Consider the following 24123-nt stretch of genomic DNA (forward strand, 5'->3'; position numbering starts at 1 on the left):
TCATCCATTTATATCAACAACATTTTTTTAAAAAAAAGAAATATGTATGGATGTTGCAAATTCTTTAAAGATTTCCTCACTAAATACTTGTATGTTTGTAATAATAGTGAATGTCAATTTGGATAGTCACAACCATTTTTCTTTAAATTCTTTCATTTGCAAACGAAAAAAGTTATAAATTTCATTTCTAACGTCAGTAGCTCAATTTGATTAAATACGCACATAATAATGTAGAAATTTACATCCAGTTCTATGACACCATAATACAACCCATATGTAATGCACGTAAGATACATTACGCAAGTGGGCATACAATATGAGACAATCGTTAAAACATGAGATACACGAAAAGTTACTGTTTAATGACGCAGAATGTTTTGCTACTTAGCAGCACATGTCTTGAAATAAGTAAACCATTCCTCGCTCCTTGAAAGTTATTTTTTCCACATATTTTGTTGATGCTGATGGATACGCTTCCGTTTTATACTATTATTGCCTGACAACGATCTTTAATTTCGATGTCTTAACATGAATTTTTACTATGCCATCTAAACACCCAAATAAAATCAAAACAAATGTTCTTATATAAATACAAGTCTGAAAACTTACCAAGAATAATCAGTTTTCAAGTCAGTGTAGTTCGGTTAATTTGTAGATTGAGGAATTTGCCAAACGAATTCAAAATTGTTAAAATTCTAGTTTATGTTGTGTAACTGTCTCCTTCGGTGGGTTTTAGATAAGGGGATCTTCCCCATATATACTGAAGGGTGCAAAATGGCCTAAAGTGCCGACGCAGCCAACAATTTGAAATCAATCAATCAATCATGGATTGTACAGTCACGGGCACTTGTGGATTGTGAAAGAAAAGGGCATATAAAAAACCAGAGCTGTCCGTGACTGTTCATACAATTTGATTTGATTTGATATGATATTTGTTAATTAGCGTCGCTTTTCTGTCAGTTTTGGCTAATCGCGAAGATGAGGATGAGTGTATGATGAAATTGATGAAGGGACACTCACAGAGAACGCCCATGCCTAGTCCGGGATTCGAACCCTGGACTTGCATGTACGACAACGAGCTAGTGGCAGCGGAACTAGCAAGTTTTTGTTTGATCGTTGGTATCCTGTCTTATAATTAGAGCTCGGATTTTTAGGTTCTAAAAAGTGTGCTTTTAGGTTCCTAAAGTAGGCTCTAAATATCCTGAAATAGGTTGCAAAAAGACTTAATTTGGTACAAAATTCCTGAAAAATACTGATTAGATACAATCGTTAAAAAAAAATCACTAGAACCGTAATAACCAAATATTACTTTTCTAAACAAATTTTCATTTCTTTATATCATTTTCAAAATTATCTACAAATTATTATAATGCTGCACTTGTGCTGTTAGAAAAAGTTACTTGTTAATAGAAAAATGAATTACGAATGTATAATTTGCTGCACAATATCAGGGTGGCTACTCACTTGGAATTCCTTGAATTTCGGGAATTGCACGTGAATTATTGGCACCGGAAATTATGTGTTAATTATTTGGCTCTGAAAATCATTCATGAATTTTAGCAAGCCATGAAATAAGGTACAAGCGGATGTTTTTTTCTATTCCATTTTTTCTCCGTAGACGTGAAAAGTTCCAACTTTTATTAATCCAAATCCCATTAAATTTAAACAGGTTTTATAAATGCCCTGAGGCAAGTTTCTCTCAGTTTAGTTTTGATTTCATTCATTTTTTGAGGATGAAAAAGAAAGCTACACAGAAAATAAAACAAAATTTTCTCAATCCGTTTACTTTGTTAGTGTCTTTTACAGAACAATCTATCTGACAAACGGAAGATTATTACAAAATAATATATCTTGAAGTTGTTTAGGTAAATTTTTTGTTACATCGGAATCATACAAACCCTTTACATTGTCAATATTTTTGTGTGTGGAAGGGAGGGTGAGAGTCGCTAATACGTAAGGTTGGAAGGAATGGAGAAAACATCTGCTTGTATCCTTGAATTTTCGGAAAGTTCACCTTGTAAAACAGGAATTATACTTGGATTTTATCATGGTCCTAGTGACCACCATGAATCTTTTTGCGTTATCCACACTCAAACTCCACCTTTTGTCTGTGAGGATCATTTCATGTGCTGAAAATAATCTTTCAACAGAAACATAGTCAGTAGTGATGAAATAGTACTTCGCAAGGCGTGAATGCAAAAAAGGATCAAACTGACGCGAAAGTGAGCAAGGCCACACAGATCACAAGTTTGCACTTGGGACTGTGCAGGCAGTAGAGACGATTGGGTGCCAAAACTGAGAATAGAGAGGAGGGGGGGGGGGGGCAAGGCACCCTTTCGCCGCCACTGTCTGCAGGTAACAGTGACGTCAGACATTTTTGTTTTGTTTAGAGCTTTGATAAACATCATATACTTGGAGGGAGGGCAATCGACAGAAAACATGTTTCAAACACGCCAGTCATTGAATTATTTCGCCACCAAACCTATTAAATACCTCTGTGAGATATAAATATCCTGTAAAACCTAAAAAAGGTATAATTTAGGCACACAAACCTAAAATAGGTTCTAACAAGCAAAATAGGTTATTTTAGGCACTATAACACTTAGTCAGTTGTTTCGTTTTTTTTATGAAACGCCGATATAACTTGTTATTTCTTATTTACTTGCAAAGGAAAAAATAGGTTAAAAACCTAAAATCCGAGATCTATTTATAATCCACATATTTAGTAAATGTTCGCAGTGTTTTCTTGTAGCTGGTAACCCAGAAGCGGTTTATAGGTATATGAACACGTTTTTTTATTATCGTTACATAAAATTCCATAGAGACACATGCATTGCCAGGAAACATTTTAACACTAATTAATCGCAATGTTTGCGTTTTATTGTATTTTGGAGCTTCGTGTCTTTATAATAACTCTGACAATAATAATCAGGATAAAATTTAAGATATTTTGCATTACATCATTGGTTAAATGTTTTAATTGTGCACTACTTGGAGGCATATAATGTACTTTCTCACCTGCCGCAAATACCATTTTGTCAAAGGCTATGCTCTTCGTTGTTTATGAACTTGTTACCTTTGTTGTTAACCTGAATTTTTTTTCATCCTTCCCCATGGAGGCACATTATAGCACTTCCAGAACTTGGTGCACTTCGTCTTGCTGTTCCTGTCACTTTATTTATTTGCCCACTTCGCCGTTTTCCATCGGCGACGCCAATTAAACGCAGCCGTAATTACAGCAATCAATTAGCCTCCTAACCAGCTGAGCATGTTGCGGAAAAGAAACTATAGGAATGTGGCTAAAAAAGATAACGTCGGGAATGAGCAAATAAAACTATACCCGTTAGCTATCTTTAATTGCCAATGCCGACCCCTCTTGATCCACGCATTCACGTTTCACAAAAATCGTTTGAAATGAGGGTTTGGTAACTGCACTGGAGAAATGGATTGTTCCTCTTCGATCTCCAAAAGGAAAATAAGTCTGCAATTTCCTGTTAAAATGTGAACAGCCATATATATATATATATATATATATATATATATATATATATATATATATATATATATATATATATATATTTGCTAAAACACTGTCATCATTTCCCAATATGGGACGATTAAAAGTTTGTGTGAGAAGTAAATACACATTCAATAAGAATATATTACTCTTTTGAATTACATGCACAATTTTTTCTCTCCTGACAGTGCTATTGTATTTTATAAGTCAATTTCACACCACTACGATAAATTAAAGCAAGTTCCATACATGAAATTTTCATAATAACTAATTTAACCCACTCTTATTTAAAATTCTTATAACGGATGAACACAATATCATGTAACAACCAAAATTGTGACTTTTGATCACTTCCCGTTTTTTTTTATGATGATAAAAAAATAAACAAGAAAGTATATGTTTTCAGCTGCAGTTCAAACGCGCTATCTTGATGGGATAGTGGTGACGTAGGTAAGAAGACCTGGGTTCTATCACCGCTGAAGGCATATTGTACAGTTGTTCAGATTCTTCTCAAACTGTACATTCAGTCCCGATTAGCCTGTCATAAAGTGGAATTAAAACAAGTTTTTTCGGGTTCCAATCTATACCAGGCCAACCTATATTAAATCTGAAGACATTTTTCTTATAAAAAGATAACGTTCATGAGGATATAAAATGCATTACTGGTGTACTATTAATTATATAATAGATAATTTATTCCGTATTGGGAATGTATGTAATAAGACAAGTTCGGGAGTTGAGGAATTTTATTTTCGAACCTTGAAAACGGACTATATCCATAATAGTAACGCGTTTCTCAATAGTTAGTACCAGCATTTGAATATCCTATCTTGTATTAATTATAAATTGCAAGGAACATGTTTTTAAAAATTAAATTACATTAATTAGGTCAACTGTGTAACAACCAATAACTCTTAAAACGGTCTTGATATTTTTTAAGGCAGTTTTGTGGCAGCGAAAGTTGACGACCTTAGACGGTCATTTCTCCAGTGATTTTTTTAGTATGGTTCTGTCGAACAATTAAAACTTCTTTTGCTATTTATGAACGATTGAAGTGCAGGTTTTCATATCTAAAGTAACTTTATAGGTAAATACAGGGTTATTATAAATGATTGACCCGATTTCATAAATGCACTGTAGCTTTATCATTTGACATATTGTCAAAAAACTTTGCAGACGTCTAGAAAAACTCAAAAAGTTTTTTTTTTGTGACATATTACAAGTGCTCTATATGTTCCACCCTATCAATTCTGCAAATATCAAGTTGATAATCAAGTTCTTCCCACACTTGGTGCAGCATGTGCCTATCAAGGCTTCTGCTTCAATCGTTTCCGTAATATCTTCCAAACGGTAGGCTGTGGAATGCTCAGCTCTCTGCTTGATTTGTTCGTCGACTACTGTGGGCTTCGTGCAAAACTCGCTCGCACGCGCTGAATCGTTTCTTCAGCCACTATAGGCCGACCAGTTGATTTCCCCTTACAGAGGCATCCTGAAGCTGTAAATTGTGCATACCGTGTCATTCTATAGAATGAAGGGATCTGAACCAGTTAATTGATGGGGTGATGTAAACTACTCATCATTCATCCTCTTGATGAGACCACTCGTCATTGACATGACGAGTTATTGCTTGGCGTGCGAAAGGTACAATTTACACAAAGGAATTAAACTACTGAAAAGACAATGGCAACTCGTTGGATTTTGTGAACCGTTGAACCTGTATCATGGCTGGGTGTAGGATAATTACCTGTCTAACTGAAGTCCCTTAGCTGAATGAAATAACGAAGTCCTCTGTGAGCTTCTCTCCTATTTGTTGACCAGAGCCTTGTACTACTCTTCACCTCCTGCCTTGCTGACCTCCTCTCTCTCCCAACTCAATTCCCAAAGTCCAGTCACTTCCCAGCTTGTCTCACCTCTCTATTCCCTGGCCATCGAGCTCTTCCTCGATGCCGAATCGCCGAATCGTGTTTATTATAATTGCTACCATGCAAACCGCTGACACCAAACCCAGAAGTGTTACCTATTTCCTGAATGCTCAGGAGGTTTGCATGGCACAACACAATGCATTGTAAACAGCCTAAGAGGCTTGAGACAGCTGAGAAAAACAAGTGAATGCCCTGGTCAACTTGAAGCGTTCAGAGAGACTTAATAAAATAAACATACAATCCTATGGATTGATACGATACCATCGCCGAATGGACTTGGCAGTTGGTGTTGAAGTGTCGTTGCACTGTTACGACAGACTGATGTGAATGAAACTCGAGCACAACATAAGTTTTCTCTCTGCCTGTTGCCATATTGAATAAATGCTTTCTGCTCGTGGCAGAAATCAGAAGCGAACCTGCAACAAAAAAAAAAACTTTTTGAGTTTTTCTACACGTCTGCAAAGTTTCTTGACAATATGTCAAATAATAAAGCTACTGTGAATTTATGAAATTGAGTCAATCATTTATAATAACCCTGTATTTTAGATCAGTTTTTATAATTTTAAGGACATTTTGTAGACAATTTTTAGAGATCATCAACTTCTAAGTTCTGTTAATAAGCATATATTAGATAACAGAACAGGTAAGAGAATGCCACTGAAATATATTGAGAAATATGGCTGAGAATTAATGGCTCTCGCGAACTTCAAGAGAATGCATGCAGCCACACTCATCTGCAAAAGCCTCAGGCAGCGTTCCTTCCTTTCACAGATTCTCCCTAGGCATGCATAAACATTTGGCTACCGAACTGGGCTTCACGTTCTCGGCATACGACATAGATCACTTCATAATGCCGTTGTCAGCAGGCGAGCTTGAATGTTATAGGTCACCGGAAGCATTTACTTTTGAGCGAGAACAGATACTTAGGGCTACGATGGCATGATGAAAGTTTTTCGCCCCGGGGAGAGTTTTTTGATGACTAATTACCGATGCACAACAGCGTGTGGATATCGGGGAGGAAATTGGGAAGGTTATGCTGTGCGCGCACAAACCATTTGTCAAACTAACGTGTCGGATTGGTTTCAATTGCGAAGGCTTGCTCTTCTATAATTGCTACCAGATCAAGAACTTCATCGGCTCCCGAGGACCGCACCTATAACACTTTGTCAACACCTGCTTCTCCCTGCCTAGACATTTTTCGTCGCTAGTATGAATACCAATAAGCAATATGTTACGCACGAATTTAATTTTCTTTCATAGAAGTTGCTTATTAAACCTTCATTTATCACGCCAAGCCGTACCGAGGATTTACTGTAAGGTGTCATGTCCGACCGACTCATCCCATACTATTCCCAGGACCAGAGTCTTCGATGTTTACGTCATGGCACGCAGGCAGGACAACTCGTTTTTGGAAAATGGTACTTTGGCGTTGGAGATAAATTTGTCATTGTTATTAATAAATTTCTTCCTCTCCTCTCAAAATCGTAGGATTTTCTTTACAGGAACGGAACATTACGAAATTACTCGAACGACTTCAACTCTGGAATAACCAATGCAAGTTTCCTGTGTACGACATTGCAATGAACGCAAATGAAATACACATATAATGTAATTAGGTTGTGACGTGGAATTGTAATGCCAGAGGGGACCCAGAGTACGCTTCAAACCCATCGTGAAATAGTCTCAGGGCAGTCTACACGATAGATTTTCACAATCATTTATAGCAGAACCAGAATCACGTAGGCAAGAGATAGAGAAACCGAGGAAGAAAGAAAGATAGACAGAAACAGAAAGGAAGGAAGGAAGAAATAAAGAAAAATAGAGGGGTAATAGGAGAGGAGAAAGGGTAGAAACACCAGAGCCAGAAATGAAGAAAAAGTGGAAGAAGGTATGCAGAAACATAGGAAAATGATAAAAGGAAGAGAAAGGAAGAAACAGGAGAAGAATAAATACAGGAGAAGATATGTAAATATAGAAACCGAGGGAAAGAAGTGAGAAACAAACAGAGAGGAAAATGTAGAAAAATCACAGCCAGAAATAAAGAAAAAGTGGTGGAAAGAGATACAGAAACAGAGGGGAAACGAAATGGAAGAACAGAAATAAAGAAATATGAGAAATAAAGGAAGGGATCCGCAAATAACGAAACAGAGGGAAAGGAGAAAGAAATAGGGGGAAAAAGGTAGAAACATCAGAGCCAGAAATAAAGAAAAAGTGGTGGAAAGAGATACAGAAACAGAAGAAAATGAAAAGAAAGCGAGAGAAACTAAGAAGCAGATGAATAGGAAATAAAGAAAAAGATAAGTAAAGAAGGGAAATGAGAGAAAGAAAGAAAGGGAGAAACAAGTAGCAACAGAGTTAGGAAAAGCAAAAAGAAAGAGAGAATGTAAGCTAGAAAGGAAGATACAGATAATGACCGAAACAGACCACACCTGAAAATACTCGGTCAGTCGTCTAGGCCAAACGAACGAAATTTTCTGTCATCATCACGTCATCAAGAGGGAATGATAAATAAGCTTCAAGTAAGGACGGTGTCGCAAGAAAGCCAAAATTTCAAATTCAAGAAGAATCCGGGGGAAAGAAATGCCTTCCTTGTCCGTTTCTGAAAGAATCCTGTGGACTGCCTTGATATCCCTTCCAATTAAACAGTTACAAAATTTTGCAAGAACTAAATACGTGTATGATCATTGACGTAGCTATTTTACGATTGAGAGATGTACGATTAAATTTAATTTCAAAACCTATTAATCTATATATATGATATCATTACTCACGTCGTGAATACGTTTTGTGATTAAATATGTCTTGTTTACCAACTTGCAATGTGATTAAAATTACTTTTCATATCTGTAATTAGTGAGAAGACACCCAACCTCTCTTCAACGTAGTACACCCTGGACTGTATTTTCCAGTCTAACGAAGCTCTGGCGCCTGGACCTGCAGCCAGGATAATCATCTATGGGAACTGTGTTACGTCCCCTTCATCCATCTATCGTATCACCATTTTGCCGCGATAGGTCAAAATAGGCAGAAAAGTTAACCAAAAATATATATTTTTTAGAATTTTATGATTGCATAATCTCTTCCTAATATTTTAAGAGATGAGATAACTTTAATACTTTTATAGTTCTCTTTCCAAGATGTGAATATTTATTTTCTTCATAACCTATGTTTTCTGATTAATTTTATCTGATCATCGGACATTATAAAGATGAAATATTTTGCTTCTGGAGACTGCATGAACCAGGTTTTTCCAGAGCGTTTTTTAATTCCATAATTCTTTTCCGTTTGTAGCACTGGGACTTCCCAGATAGGTTGTCGCAAGGACATCCAGTAAGGGGGGAAACATTTTACCTTGGGATCGTCCGTTTACCCCTGCTTCTAATATTGAAGAAACACAAGAGATAACGATGATATCTATGAGACATTGGACGCAATAGATCTATTTGTCAAATAGGAAACTAGTAAAAATAGACTAACAAATTTCTTACTTACGCATACTTGCTACTGGACTGTACGTATATGATGTGTAAATGTTATTAAAATTTTCAGAAAATTGCAGCGAATAGAAGTTACAGATGCTCACAATTGTTTCTGTACAAAATTCGGGTTGTGCAGAAGCTGTTACCGAGCGACAACAAAAGAGTGATATAATGTATCAGAAGATACAGTCAGTCACTGGTAGTAATTATGTTAATTTGCAGAATCCCGGAATATGATCTACAGAGTTGCGTCGGGTCATTTCCAGATTATAGGTGTGTGGCGCACCATGTTCAAAAGTAAAAGGAGAATCTTTGTTGCTTTTCTCTCCACACGACTATTAACATCGAACATTGGTGATTAATCTGTCTGAAGTGTAGAGAGGAAAACTATTTCAGCACATCAACAGCGCATGGACTTCTGCGTCTCATGGAAAATTCATTTTCAAAGCCTGTGCCTCCGAGATCTCCGACTTAAGTCAACCAGAATTACATTAGTAGGTATACCTGAGGAATCCAAATTCATTCAAGGAACTTTTCACCAACTCACATTGCACTTCAAACAATGTTCTTAATATGATTCGTCGAATAAGTGTGTCTACGAAAATCACAATGAATGAGTGAATTCAAATTTTTCGGTACGTCAGCATGTATGACCATTTTTGCACCCTTCAAAGTATGCGAGGAAAATCCTCTTATGTAAAAACTCTTACCTTGAGGTTTAAAAAGGGATGTAAAGAGCCCCTTCACAATGGTTACAGCCGTAACGTTGTAGAGAGACCTGCAGAGGGCAAATAATACATGAAAAGGGTAAGGAGACATAAAAGACTTCCATAGAGACAGCACAAGAGGCACACTTGTTTCAAAAAGCTTAAAACATTTGTTAAAACAGTCATCATCTCCCAACATGGATGCAAAACAGCTGGTGAGCATTCCTAGCGTCTATTGTTAGTATATGTTATTTTCCATTGCTCGACTTGGGCTCTGATTGATTTGGTTTATTTTACTTCGTTTTTCTGCTATTTTTGGCTAATCGTGAAGATGAGGATGAATGATGATATGATGAAACTGATGAAAGGACACTCACAAAGAACAGCCATGCCCAAGCCGGGGATCGAACCAGAGACCCCTGGCGTCGTAGCGCTCTGTGCTAACCACCCGCCACGGAGGTCGGCAATTAAGCTCTGAAAACCTCCCCATTTCTTCCGTGTTCAAAACATTCGTCTGTTAAAATCTGACTTCTTAAAAGAAATCTCTTTTGAAAAATCCATGAAATCCTTCGAAACGTTACAATTGTGCGAAACTTGGCATCGAACCCGGTTCGTCGGAGTGGAAATCCATCACCTCACTTGCCACCACTTCAGGAATTCGAGAAGCCGGCCTTGACCAATTCTACTCCTCCTGTTTCTTCATTCATTGAGAATCATTTTGGTGTCAGGCGTTACGCCACAGCTGAAAACCTGCCTTTCCTGTACCATGCATGCACCGACTCCAGTTAAAACATGAATCTTCCACGGATGGAAGGTTTCTCTTCTCGAGACACCGTTCGACACTTCTCGATCCTTCACGTCAACTTCCATTAATTCCATACCCGTTCCAAAGGCACTGCTTTTCTTCCTTTTTTTCCATCGCTGCTCGATACTGAACCGTTTTCTCTGTGGGTGAAAAAAAAAGAACGTTGGACACTTTTTGCTTCGCTAGCTTACCCGTTTTCAGTTCTTGCAGAGAAAGGGTTTGCTTGTTAATGTCACAGTTGAATTATACGGAGTTCCCACTGTATAATTTTCATCGGTTGGACATCAATGGGAGATTTATTGCTCGGAGGAAAGCAAGCAACCAATAAATAATTCCCAAACTCTCGTCAGGCTCGCATGGTCCAAAAGTTGACTTGTAACGCCATTACAATCGGGAGGTATAAACGCGGTGGCCCAACAGCTTTTTATGCGCCTTCGAGAGTGAAATAGCCCGTGTTGCGACCAACAAAGACTTCTTCTTCCTCTGCTTTTAATAGAAACAACCCGAGGGACGGCGGAGGAATACAATATTCACTCTCCATTCTCTATTAATTACCCATAAAATTTCCCAACTTTAACAAGGCTTTTATGCTTCGTTACATGTGGTTTTGTATTATTTTATACGATTTGATCCATTCATGGTTGGCTGTATTACGCATAAAAGTGGAGGTACCTTTTATTGCGTAATTTTGTTAGGGAATCCCTTAACAAGGCTTGGGTAATTTACATGCGAATGATAATAAACCGAAGCTAACTACTTATTTGAGAGGTTAATTTGTTGCATTCTCGCAATACTGAGGGTTGAAATTTATAATTGTCGTCTAGCGACGTTACTGCATTTATGGGTCTGGAATGGCTTTTAAGCTCTATAGAAATGTTTCACTTTAGATTAATTCATTATGAACTCTGAAAGAAAATTTCCTAATATAATGAGAAATATATAAATTATAGTCCACTCAATCGTTGATCGTTCACTTCAAGGACCAAGTTAAAGTTTTATTAGGTATTACAAAAAGTTAATGATGGCTTCTGTGCAATAGTCTATTAATATTGCTAATCACAATCATTTCGCCATTTTCCTTTGCGAAATATACATTTCGGACTCCTGCGTAACCAAATGGTCATCGCTCTTGCCTTTGGTGTTAGCGGTTTCGGGTTCGATTCTCGGTGAGAGCCTCCAAACTTTCAGGCCGTCAGATCCGCGGAATTTCGGTTCGCCCGTTTTTCTTTTCTTCCTTCTTTAATGAAGCTTTCAAATTATCCATGTTTGAGGCGATAACCCAACTGGTTAACGTCTCGTAGAAACAATCTTGGTTTACAGTTAAGATTATTTTTCTTTTGCTAGTAGTGCAATAAAATAAAATTTATATATGTTTATCAGTATGTTAGTAATAGAAAAAGGTGTAATGTGTTATGACGGGAGGAGTAAATAATGTAAATAATAATAAGAAGAATAGTACTATAAAACTATGTGACTAACAAGGGAGGTCATCTAAGTGTCCCCCCCCCCCCGATTTCCATGAAACGTGGCAGGTGTATAGAGGGGCTCAAAGGAAGAAATACGTGTTTTTTTTTGTCTCGGCTAAAAAACTGTTTTAGTGGTTAATTCCTCCTGGGTCGAATCCGTTTTAGAAAGTATATTGGAGATTTCCGGGTAAGCGAGTGTTCTCATCATCTGTCAGTAAAAAGCAACGATGGGACTCGATGTGCTGACCACGAGTCACCCAAGGAAAAACACATTCTGGCAGACTCTGACCCAGAGAGAGCCCACGGAGTTTGGATTAGTTTAAATATGAATTTGAAACGCTGGTAATTTGGATCGAAAGATGAATTTGTGCAGTTCATGATAACAAAGTAACTTTGCCAAGAGATACTAAATTAATGAAACTTCTTATTTCTGTATTTAGAAGATAGAAACTCCCATCATACAATATTTTATATAATACTTTCTATGTATATTTTAGTACATAATATAGTATATATAGTGCAGTATATAATATTTTCTAAAATGATAGTGGTAATAATATTTGATTGGGTTGGTGCTTTAAGTCTACTTTGTGCACAGTAAGGCTAATCGGGACTGGACTGGGTTTAAATTGGGATCCGAACCACTGTGCCATGTACCTCCACCGGGTATGGAACCCGGAACTCTTTGATTACAAGGCGATGACGCTATAACTACGCCATCGAGTGGTAATGAAATGTAACAAGTAATAACCACAATTTTTTTTACTACAAAAATAACTTTCCGGAATGAAGTTATTACATCAATATTACTCTGACTCTGTTAATGTTTATAGCATTTTGTTCCCTTTAATCATGGTGTTGGGCACCATGACTTGCTTTGATTCATAAAAAAAATATATTTAGTTTTATGTTTTTTTATTTAAATGCATAATTAAATGAACCGTTGTCGCATTTTACATAAACTTGAGCATCCGAAAAATCACGTTCAACTATTGATATGCTGGATTACATGTTTAAATATTTTCAATTTCATTTCTACAAAAGGAGCGAGGGTCTATGTTCAACCGATTTCCCAGAAATGATGATACTAATAACAGAACACCAAAAATTAGTTATCTTTGTCCAGTTTTTCGGGAAAATTTTCGACCGTTATAATTGCGAATTAATAATTATTACCTGGACACTCCCTTTCATTTCTGTTATCAATAATTACACCGGTCTACAAATATTGACTTTACTTTGCTTCAGAAACAAAAAATAATCAGGTCAGGCACGTAGCCAGGGGGAGGGCTAAGGGGGCTGAAGCCCCACCCGAAATGCAACTAATATCTCATTTATATAGCGTATAGTGGTAATTAATTTTACTTCCTTAGCAGGATTAAACACTAGATCGAAAAAGTTTAGTGTATAATAGAGGAACAAGGTTATATTTTTATATTCTACCATTTAATCCAACAAAAAGGAGGTCACAAAATATAAACTTTATGAGTAAAATTGGGCCCTAACTTTTAAAGCCTCTTTTTTGAACGGAATGTGTAAAAGTTAATAACAAAGTACCATAACCATGAATTTCAGTACACTAACTGTAGAAAATGTAAGAAAAATAATGGACAACAGTTTTGTTGGATATTCATTCACTCATACGTGGATCGAGTACCAAAGTTTCTCCATTTATATAATAATAATAATAATTATTATAATAATAAATTTGGATTAAAATTGGTTTATTTTTAATAGCATACAATAGGTATTATTGTAAAATGACAATTATAACCGTGGTAATGATTATTATTACCATTATTATTTCTAGTAATCAAGTTTTATCAGTAGCCGGCCCAATCAACAAATATTCCTGGCGACGTCTGTGCTGATAAGGGATAAGCCCCCCTCGGAATAAAATCCTGGGTACGGGCCTGAATCAGGTCTTAATTTGGGATGGACGATATCGGAAGTTTGATATCGTCATGAAAATATCGTCACAGACGATACGATACTATATTTTTCCTTATCGTGATATTGGCGATATATTGGTTGATGATATATATCACCAAATATCGTGACGATATATCGCTAAAATATCATGACGATATATCGCCGACACGGTATATGTCGCCAAACATGTTGATGATATATCGCAGACATGATATATATCGCTAAAATACCGTGACGACATATTGCCAACACGATATATATCGCCGACATGATATATATCGCTAAAATATCGTGACGATATATCACCAACACGATATATATCGCCAAAATATCGTGACAATATATCGTCTAGTTGATATCGCGTGGACGATATTTTTTTCAATGTCGTGATATATCGTCTGGACGATACATCGCCCAACACATGTCTTAATGAATTCGACTTTCAGAGTTTTAGAAAGCGATAAATTTGCTCAGACAATAGATAAGTCGACTTCTAATGTTATAATGCAGACAACTTACATTATGTCTGTATCTATATACTCTAGTCATGAAATGTATAGATGAAGAACACATACTCACAATGTAGCACTGCCAATTGATCACCACTAGCTTCTGTGACACTTCTATGCAGTCTACGTGTACAAATATACATGTGTTTCTATGGTAACATTGCAACAAATGTCTGCTCGCAATAATCGGTTCCATTGTCTTTGGTTCAGTTCAATTCAATTAGAGAATTCCACGTGTCATTTTTCTGAATGTGTTTTCGTCCTTGGATTCCAACATAACTTACTTCAAATTTCGACTTAATAACCAAAATACTTACTTTTAAAGCACTTGTAAAAAAAACAACATGAACCCAGATATATGAGACCAGCATTCATTGCTTGTCTCATTCGCCGTAAAATACCACTCTGTTTGTAATTTATGTAATTACTGTATTTATTTGTATTACGAGTAGCCATGGATGTGCATTACCTCGAAATGTTGAGCACATTAAAAACAATCGCCAATTGAAGAAACGCAAGTTATTATTAATATTATGATGCTTAAAAGTTTTAGAAGTATTTTTTTTCAAAATCGTATTTAACAATTCAGATCAATCACATCGATTGGGAATAAACACCATTTTGAGACTTAAATTGCCTTAATGTTTCCTCATAATTAAAATTGCCTGTTCTCAGGCCTGGTCCCAACAAATATGAATAGCTAATATGGGAGACAAATATTTCATGGAAACTTTAAGATTTTAAAATGTGAGCGGTGAAGTTCTTCTCTAGGTATATTGTACAATGAATATACACTAGGAATGTTAACGAAGAGTCAAACATTTTCTGTCTGAGACGTAAATGTGTGTTTTATGGTCAGCACCATGCTTCTTCCGCCTCTATCAGCACTATCTAGTTTTAGGGAGTTTCCAGACCAAATTGACACGCGATAGGGGGAGGGGGTAGAGTTCACACCAAAGTGACAAGCGATATGAGTTTCTTCAGTCTATAAGCAAGCATTCGCCGCGAATATGCAAGCAACAGACCGAGGCGACATATGCAGCGTGTTGCGTCGCTTCGATTCGAAAGTTGCAGTGATTATTGATGTTTCGATCCCAAGCGACGCGTGTCGCTTGTCGTTTCGGTCTGAAAGCTCCTTTAGGATTGTCAATGCCTTTTCTGAAATTAGTGTGTACGCTACTGGCCTCTTCTGTCGTATTCTCAGCATCTTAGGTTACCCTCTTGTACTAGGCAGGTCATGTTGATAACAACATAGTGATTTTGCATCAGAATAGAGAGAAATTTGATTTTTTAAATTTTTTTGTTATTAAACTACCTTTTATCTAACCGCGAAGATGAGGATATGATGAAAGTGACGAAGGGACACTCACAAATAACACCAATGCCTAGAACGGCATTCAAACCTGGCTTTGTAGCACGCTGTGTGCTAACCACTAAGCCGCGGAGGCCGGCGAATAGAGAGAAATAAGCGATATTGAAGATTATATCGGATCTTGGGTTCGAGATTCAGGATTCGAATTCGGATCTAGGATTGGGGATTCAGGATTCGCGTATGGAGCACAGGAGTCGGATATCGGATCTAGGATTCGGGATTCGGGTAGGGAATTTGGGTTTCTTATATCAGATCTAGAATTCGGGTATCGGGTACAGGATTCGGGATTTATATATCAGATCTAGGATTCGGGATTCCAGCATCGGGTGTAGACTTTGGATTTGGGTTAAAAGATTCTGGATTCTTATATCAGATCTGGAATTCGTGGTATCGGGTACAGGATTCGGGATTTATATATCAGATCTAGGATTCGGGATTCCAGCATCGGATGTAGACTTCGGATTTGGGTTAAAAGATTCTGGATTCTTATATCAGATCTGGAATTCGTGGTATCGGGTACAGGATTCGGGATTTATATATCAGATCTAGGATTCTGGATTCCTGCATCGGATGTAGACTTCGGATTTGGGTTAAAAGATTCTGGATTCTTATATCAGATCTGGAATTCGTGGTATCGGGTACAGGATTCGGGATTTATATATCAGATCTAGGATTCGGGATTCCAGCATCGGATGTAGACTTCGGATTTGGGTTAAAAGATTCTGGATACTTATATCAGATCTGGAATTCGGGGTATCGGGTACAGGATTCGGGATTCATATATCAGATCTAGGATTCGGGATTCCAGTAGCGGGTGCAGAATTCAAGACTCGGGCGTCGGATATTGGATTTAGGTTTCAGGATTCGGATATTTGATCCAGGATTCGAATCTCGCCGGAATAAACTCATATTCTCCACAAATATGGACCGATAGGAACTAAATAACAAACAGTTTTTGTTATAATTGTAAGAAATCAGAACAAACTTCAAATTACATTTTTACTTCCCAGTGGAGGCTCTTTTGGAGGTGGATGACCGGAACTGAAGTTCCTCACCTTCCTCTTCTCCCATAAATCCAGATCAGGACACGCCAGTAACGTCTTAATTGTACTGTGTGTACAGTCATGAACATTTCTGGGTTGTAACCATTCTATTGAAAGCTAATGCTATCTTTACAATCCAGAAGTGTCCGTGTCTGTACATATTATTCACATACAGACGCACGGAGGAAAAAAATCTGATTTGAATTTTCTTTCTTCTGTGCAGTTTTTACTTTTGAATTTTAGTTGTTCCACGTTGAAAAACAAAAGATAATATCTGGGCCTTGGGTGTTTTTCGAGTCAAAGGCTTTGTAGTGCAATATGATGCGATCGGCTCCACTGTTCTTCCGTTTGTATCTTACAGACACAAGTTACAAATATATACTTCTCTTTTAGAAAGTTAAACCAATTTAATGAAAGCAAAATGGTTCTCTTCTTTTTTACCTAATACCGTCTTACGTCACTGAGCGGAGAGAAACCCAGAATGTAGTTTCTACCTAATGTGACGTAGGATGATAGATGGCAGCACCTCCTTGGGTGAGAGTCGCTTCGTGATGTTTTCTTCAGCAGAGGTCCCACTGAGCAACAACGACGGATCTCGCTTGCAAAATAGCTCATTAGATATACAGATTCTACAGATTCTTGCATATGTAACACACACACACAAATGTTCCAGTCGTTAGCGGGAACATATGTGTTTGTGGAAGCGTGGGCAGTCGTGGAATTGCACTCATCGCCTTTCCAAATTCATTCAACATTTTAATTGATAAATCCCTCTCGCAAGATAAGAATATTCTGCAGATACTGATCATAAGTTCATCTTGCTAGGTAATTAGCCAATAAAAATAACTAACCATGTAACAATGTAAGTCGAGATAATACATAGGGGGTGTATATATATATATAGGATATATGGAATTGATAAATTACAAATTTCATTCAATTATGTTTCAAAACAAACGTTACTTCACACAGTTCGTTGTTTGTTCTCATTTCAGTTATTAAATTAATTATCATGCATTAATTTCCGCAGACACTGTCAATACAAAACTAATTCATTCCAATCGAATCCTTTTGATCATGCTCAGTGCTCACAGTGGTTTTAGTCAATAGCCGGAACGCCAATCACAATTTAATAGGGCCGACCCTCGTGATGGGGTGGTTAGCACATCGCAGGTGTCCCAGGTTCGAATAAGATGAAATAAGATGAAGACACAATAACAAACACATATGGATAGCACACAACACGAGTCCCACAGAGGTACATATACTGCCATGGGTTCAGACGCCAGAGCGATGCATAATGCAGTTCAGTGAGGTTGACATTAGGGTGTATTGAGAAAGGCTCACCCCTTACACGATCATTTATGAGCCTACCACAATATTTACAGTAGTTGTTATGATGAACACAATAACAAATAATAATAATAACAAACGAACTTGAAGAGTACCGAAACATTTATTTCCAGAAACAGAAAATAATGATAACGACGACGATAATGATGATGATAATAATAATAATATAAATGTCAGTGTTGTTTTAATACGCTTTAATAATAATAATAATAATAATTATTATTATTGATTTGCTTTATTTTACTTCGCTTTCTGTGCCACTTCTGGCTAATTTGCGAAGATGGGGATGAGTGATGGTATGATGAAATTGATGAATGGACACTCACAAACATCCATGCCCAGGACGGGATTCGAACTCGTGACCTCTGGTGTCGTAGCGCAGTGTGCTAACCACGGAAGTCGGCCAGAGACAGTACAGTTTTAGTTGTTGGTAAGGAGTCTTGGCCGTGCTAATTTTAGAAGTTAGTGCGAACGTCTTCAACGGACAAATCTTATTTCTGGTTAGGGTAATGCCTTCAGTTTTGTTTAAGTTAAGTGGCTTTCCCCCGCATTGTGTGATGGTCACAAATAATAATCTATGTTCTGACGTGCCCATATTCAATCATTATATCAATTGATCAGGAGGATGCACAATATTTTGGCTTAAAATGTTATAGAAACTTCTTCTTCTTCTTGCAGGTCTGGGTAACCGAAACCCGTTCTGCGACTACAAAAATTGATCATTCTATGGCGATAGGTCTTCCTATTTTTCCTTTATAGAAACTTGAAGAGATAAAACCAAATAAGTTAAAACAAGCAAGAAGTTACCGGCCACTATGCTCACTATTCCTCCTCTAGCTGGAAACTGATACAAACTTGTGTTTGTTATTCTTTAATCGGAGAACTGCTTCTCACGTTGCTCTTAAAATGGTTCTTGCCGCAATAATTTATCTCCGGTGGAAGAAGATCCCATCTTCATTGAACCTCTTAAGTGCAGCATCCCCAGTCTTTAGAAAGATAAGAAAAAAATTAGCGCTAATGTCGAGGTGCCTCGTTGCGCCTGCAGGAAGCCCGCAGTCTCGGTTCGCAGCAAAAAAATAAAACTTTAGGAATCTCGGCCGCCATCTTGGCGAACCGAACGCCCTCTATGAATATGCAGGATGCCTTGTGAGCTACGGGGATGAGAGGCTCCCGGATGCTGTAATAACACGAGGGCGTCCGAAAGAGGCTTCTGATTTAATTCCCTCCGACCAGAGTATCTGCGCAGAGCATCAAAGTGGGTGGGAAGGAAGGAGCGCTACTGGCCGCGGCCTCTTTTTACCCTCCTGCACTCTGCAATCACCGGCGACTCCAACCTAATATTTGATTCCTCCAGCTACAACGCTTAATTAGAAGTTGCGATCACCGTGGGTGAACCTCGTTACACCTTCATTTTGTGACGTAGAAGAAAAAAATGAGCCATAGATCATACATGGTCGTATACTTTCTAAGAAGGAACTGTGTCAAATGTTTTTCACCTCTTGATGCTATCGCAGGACCTGTATGAAATCTAGAAGACAGGACCCCTTGAAGGCGCGTGCATGGAGCTATAAATAAATGCAAGCGGAATGAATTATGAGGCAGCGTATACTTTTATATAAGTTGCACTAAAAAATAAGCTTTCTTCTGTGATAGATCTATGATAATTGTCTAACTACACATGCAAATATTCTGTTCTAGTTGTAAGTCCACATATGAATGACTGAATGAGTTAAAATTTTTGGGTGCGTCGGCATATACATGTATGCCTACTTTGCACTCTTCAAAGAATACGAGGATAAATTCTTTCATCTAAAATCTTTACCTTAAAGTTAAAAAGTGGGGTGTAAAAAGTCCCTTGAAAAATGTTAAAAGTGTAAGGATGTAAAGTGACCTGAACAGGACAAACACAACACATTAAAGAGGTAAATATCCCGTGGCGCAACAGCCCTTGAGGGCCAGGGCTACTTATCGACTGCCGGCCTCACTCCCGCCTACCGAGGGGGGAGATATTCCAACCAGTTACGGGGTTACGTGTGGTCAGCACGACGAACCTCCAGTCGTTGTTGTAGGTCTACATGGCAAGCATACACTAAACATTTTCCTGAGAAACAGTGTAAGAGGTCTCGAGCCGTCGGCTAATAATCTGAAGGTTCCTGGTGCTAATTCCGACCTGCGCATGGTTGTTCATTTCAACATTTTTCAGCAATTATAGGTAATTATCAATCATCCTCGTCTTCCCAGTATTAACCGAAAAGTTTAATAAATGAAAAATAAAAAAAAATGAAAAATCGTATCGCCATCATGAAACTGGATTTCATGGGAATTAACAGACATTGTTTTTCCTTGGTGAACATCTTTGTCATTTTATTGACTTAATTCTAAATGAATTACAATTTACCACCATCTAATATAATAATTTATTGTGTATAGCAGACTCTTTCATAAACATCGGCGATACCTTTTGTAATTTTGTAAGAGAAAACCAAGCATCTCATTCACGGAATAAGCTTGCTATCAAAGCATCTATTGAACTTTGACAGTTTATATCAATCCTTGAAGACGCCCTTCGCACAGTTACCGCGCTGCATGGGTAATACTTGAATTCAAAGTAAACAGCGTGTTTTGTAGCTTTTTAAGTAAATAAATATGTCCTAATTCCAGACAAATATATATTCAATTAATTACCGTTTCCCATGGTATTGTGCAAGAGTTTTCTACCAAAATCCTTAAAATTTGACAGAAAGAGAAGTCGATTAGTAATTTATACCTTGTCATTGTTTGCGTAACAACCAGAAACAAAAGATTGGTTTTAGTCCAATTAAAGGAGCGAGTTAGCGACAAAAACATCCGAGCGATCATTAGGCGCGGCAGCACTCAACGCTTACTTTCATCCAATTACAGAGTAACAAGCCTCTTTTCAAGTTTGAGGCTGCCAGCACCCTTAACTCTTAGCGACGATTAAATCCTCTTCTTTGAAGCGGTGGTCATTTCCCTACATAAAGAACGAGGTGTGGCGCCCGGAGAAAACTTTATAGTTCAATATTTCCTCAGAATTTCCACAATCAGACGAGATACCTTGCTATCCTTCCATCTTCCTCGCTTTCCCTGCCACAAACCAAAAAATAATTCTAGCTGAAACAAGACAGCAGGAGACGCGTCGATGGAGGGAATTATACGTGATTCGCATGGTCAAATTCACATTTCTTCGAGGTTCAACAGCAAAAAAAAGGTCATAGATTTAAACGTCACACCGGGATACTGACAAGCTTCATCATAGATATGCGTTAAGTAGAAACTCAAATATGCATATTCACAAATTTTCGGCTTTCTTTTACTGACAGAGGTGGAAGCTGACGTATTGCTTCCTGGTCAGCAGTATTGCTTTGGAATTTCTGACAAGAGCAAAATGCAGGAATTTAGTATGTGTGTCCCAGAAGCACAACCAGACGTGTATTTATGATGTTGATCGACCGAAACATGGGGTAGGGTGAAGAGAAGTGAACTTCTGCAGACTTTCCTCAGCACTATGGGCTGAAGGCAATTTCTGAAGGAAGATATAGCTGAGATGAAGTCATGTAGTAGATGCTCAAAACTGCAATGAATATCGAGACATGACAGCCTTCTGAAAAAGTTGTGACCGAAATATATTAATTTTTTGTGAAACTGCCGTGAATGGTTTAATGGTTTAAAAAAGACATGTTTGATGGTGATTTGAATTCTGATACAGGGAATTTGAAGAGAAAATTTAAAGACGATTCCCACATTTTACATTTATAATGGAGTCGCGCATTTCTAAGCACATTTGGCACCTTGTCCGCTTAGAACTGACAGCTGACACGTTACAGCAAAGATACAAGGAAAACTGATATTGAATTGTAAAAACTGAAAGAATCTTAGATTCTCCATGCAAGTTTCTGAGTTACGTGGTATACCGTTCTGAAGCGACTTCTGTATTAACGTGGATTTAGATTATGCAGAATTTTAACAGTCCAGCAAGAAAGAGGAAGTTTATAGCCGAGGTTTTCAACAAAATGTCTACGAATGAAGAGAAGTAAATAGACATGAAGAAAGTTGCGCAATCTTCGTTCTTACATCAATACCATTCTTTTTTTTCGAAATTTAAATATTTCATTTATGTTTCTACACAGATTACAAAATTATCTAAGTGAATATGATTTGACAGAAAGAAAACTAAGGTTGACATGCTCCTTTCCATCAAGTTCAATGTTGTTTTATGCCTTTCTCTTCGGTGGGTCCCAAATCTCTGACTTTTCCACGAGAGTTAAGGGTTTATGACAGTTCTCCCCCACCAACTCTTACGCTGACCAGAACCAAAATCTCCTAATTATCAAGCAACAAGCATAATGATTGGACAACGATAGAGTTAAGTGGTGAGTTACGTTGTCAAATCATACAAAAAAATTCACATACAAAAAATAGTATATTACATAAAACTGGTAAACAGTCTGCTACATTGGCAAACGCGTAAGTAGCCTATATCCATCCATCCACGCGGATTCGTTTTTATATAAAACAAGAATTTATTCCACATCTCGAAATCATACATCTTTACATAACTCCACACGTGACAACGAATTAAACAAAGTAAGGGAATATCGATATACGCAGATACGGTATGCGCCAAAATATTCAGTACTGAAACTCGCGCATCTCGAATCATTTCAGTACTGTATATTTTGGCGCATTACAACATTTTATATGTTCAATCCTCTGCAAGTTTCCCGTCCTTCCAAATGGCAATTCCAGTCTGTCAGGTGGTTTCCATACTCTAGAACAGCGGTTCTTGAACTTTCCTAGGCGCCCTTCAGAGATCACTTGCTCTTGCGGACCCCCAAGAATTAACTAAAAGTTTAAAGGCCGGAATTTGCATCATACATATTTATTTCTAGTGTATCATCACTTAAGGAAGGGAAAATTAAATGAACGCACACATTTTATTTTTATTTGCATTTTATTGTAATGCTAATTGTAGCAATTACATTCAATTAATCAAAAGTATATAAAATACAATTTTTGTATTAATAATGAATACTAACAAGATATGACACAACACTACTTGTTAATCTTATTTCGTGTGGGATGCTGGATTTCAATGACAAGTCGTGATATATCGGGCTTAATGGTAGAAACCTGAATCCTAAGTTCTGATTCTACATTTTTCAAACGGTTTCTGTACTTGTTTCTGATAAATGAGAGCAGCGAATGATTTTTCCCAATAAGTAGGTTGTTGCGAAAGGAATTAATACTTTCATGGCCTTCTTTGATAGTCCAGGATAATCATTCTGTAAGCAAGCCCAAAAGTTTTCAAATGTATTTTCTTCCAACTGCATTTTCAGAGCACCGTCCGTTGTTACCTCCTTGAGTTGGTCTTCTTCTGCTTCTGTAAGCCCTTCTACTTCATGCACGCTAACTGAAAATGGATCCCTGGTACAAGTTTTGCTTGCATCAGGCACAGGAAAATATTCTCTGAACGACTGCTGCAAGAGTTTCAAATGTTGTGCGAAGAGTGACATGTCGTTCTCTGACAACTCTCCTTCCCTGGAACGAAGAAAATTTGACAAGTATGTAAGGTCTCCTCATATTTTTCATTCAGTATACGCTGACGCCACAACTCCAACTTTTTGATCATTGCTTCGATCTTATCTTCAACTAAAAAGATGGTCACTTTTTCTCCTTGAAGACTTAAGTTCAGAGTATTTAAATGGATGAAGATATCTGATAAGTATGCTAACTTAACTAACCAGGAAAAATGATTCAAACGATCGCTGAGATGAAATTGCTTATCCAAGAGAAATATTCATATTCACTATTCATTTCTTTACAGAGCTGCTCAAAAGGTCTTGAATTCAGTGACTTGCTTTTTATGAAATTGACAATTTTCGCTGATTCCTTTAAGGTCTGTTGAAGCTCTTCTGGTATCTTCTTGGCCACTAGTGCATCCCTGTGTAAGCAGCAATGGAACAGTGTTGCCGACTGGGCGATTTCTTTTATTCGTGC

The 24123-nt window shown here is 37.5% G+C and overlaps 1 protein-coding gene across 1 annotated transcript; it reads right to left on the reverse strand.

Moving 5' to 3' along the window:
* Positions 1-23285: 23285 nt before the first annotated feature.
* Positions 23286-23639, reverse strand: LOC145978785 (zinc finger BED domain-containing protein 5-like). The gene has a single exon (XM_083111603.1). The coding sequence runs from the start codon at positions 23637-23639 to the stop codon at positions 23286-23288; it is 354 nt and encodes a 117-aa protein (XP_082967729.1).
* Positions 23640-24123: the final 484 nt, after the last annotated feature.

This window comes from Lepisma saccharinum, chromosome 25, assembly GCF_977018435.1.
Source record: "Lepisma saccharinum chromosome 25, izLepSacc3.1, whole genome shotgun sequence".
NCBI classification, from domain to species: domain Eukaryota; kingdom Metazoa; phylum Arthropoda; class Insecta; order Zygentoma; family Lepismatidae; genus Lepisma; species Lepisma saccharinum.

Bases quoted from the DNA above. Each gene is read 5' to 3' on its own strand.
- LOC145978785 (XM_083111603.1), bottom strand. From the start codon at position 23,639: ATGTCACTCTTCGCACAACATTTGAAACTCTTGCAGCAGTCGTTCAGA.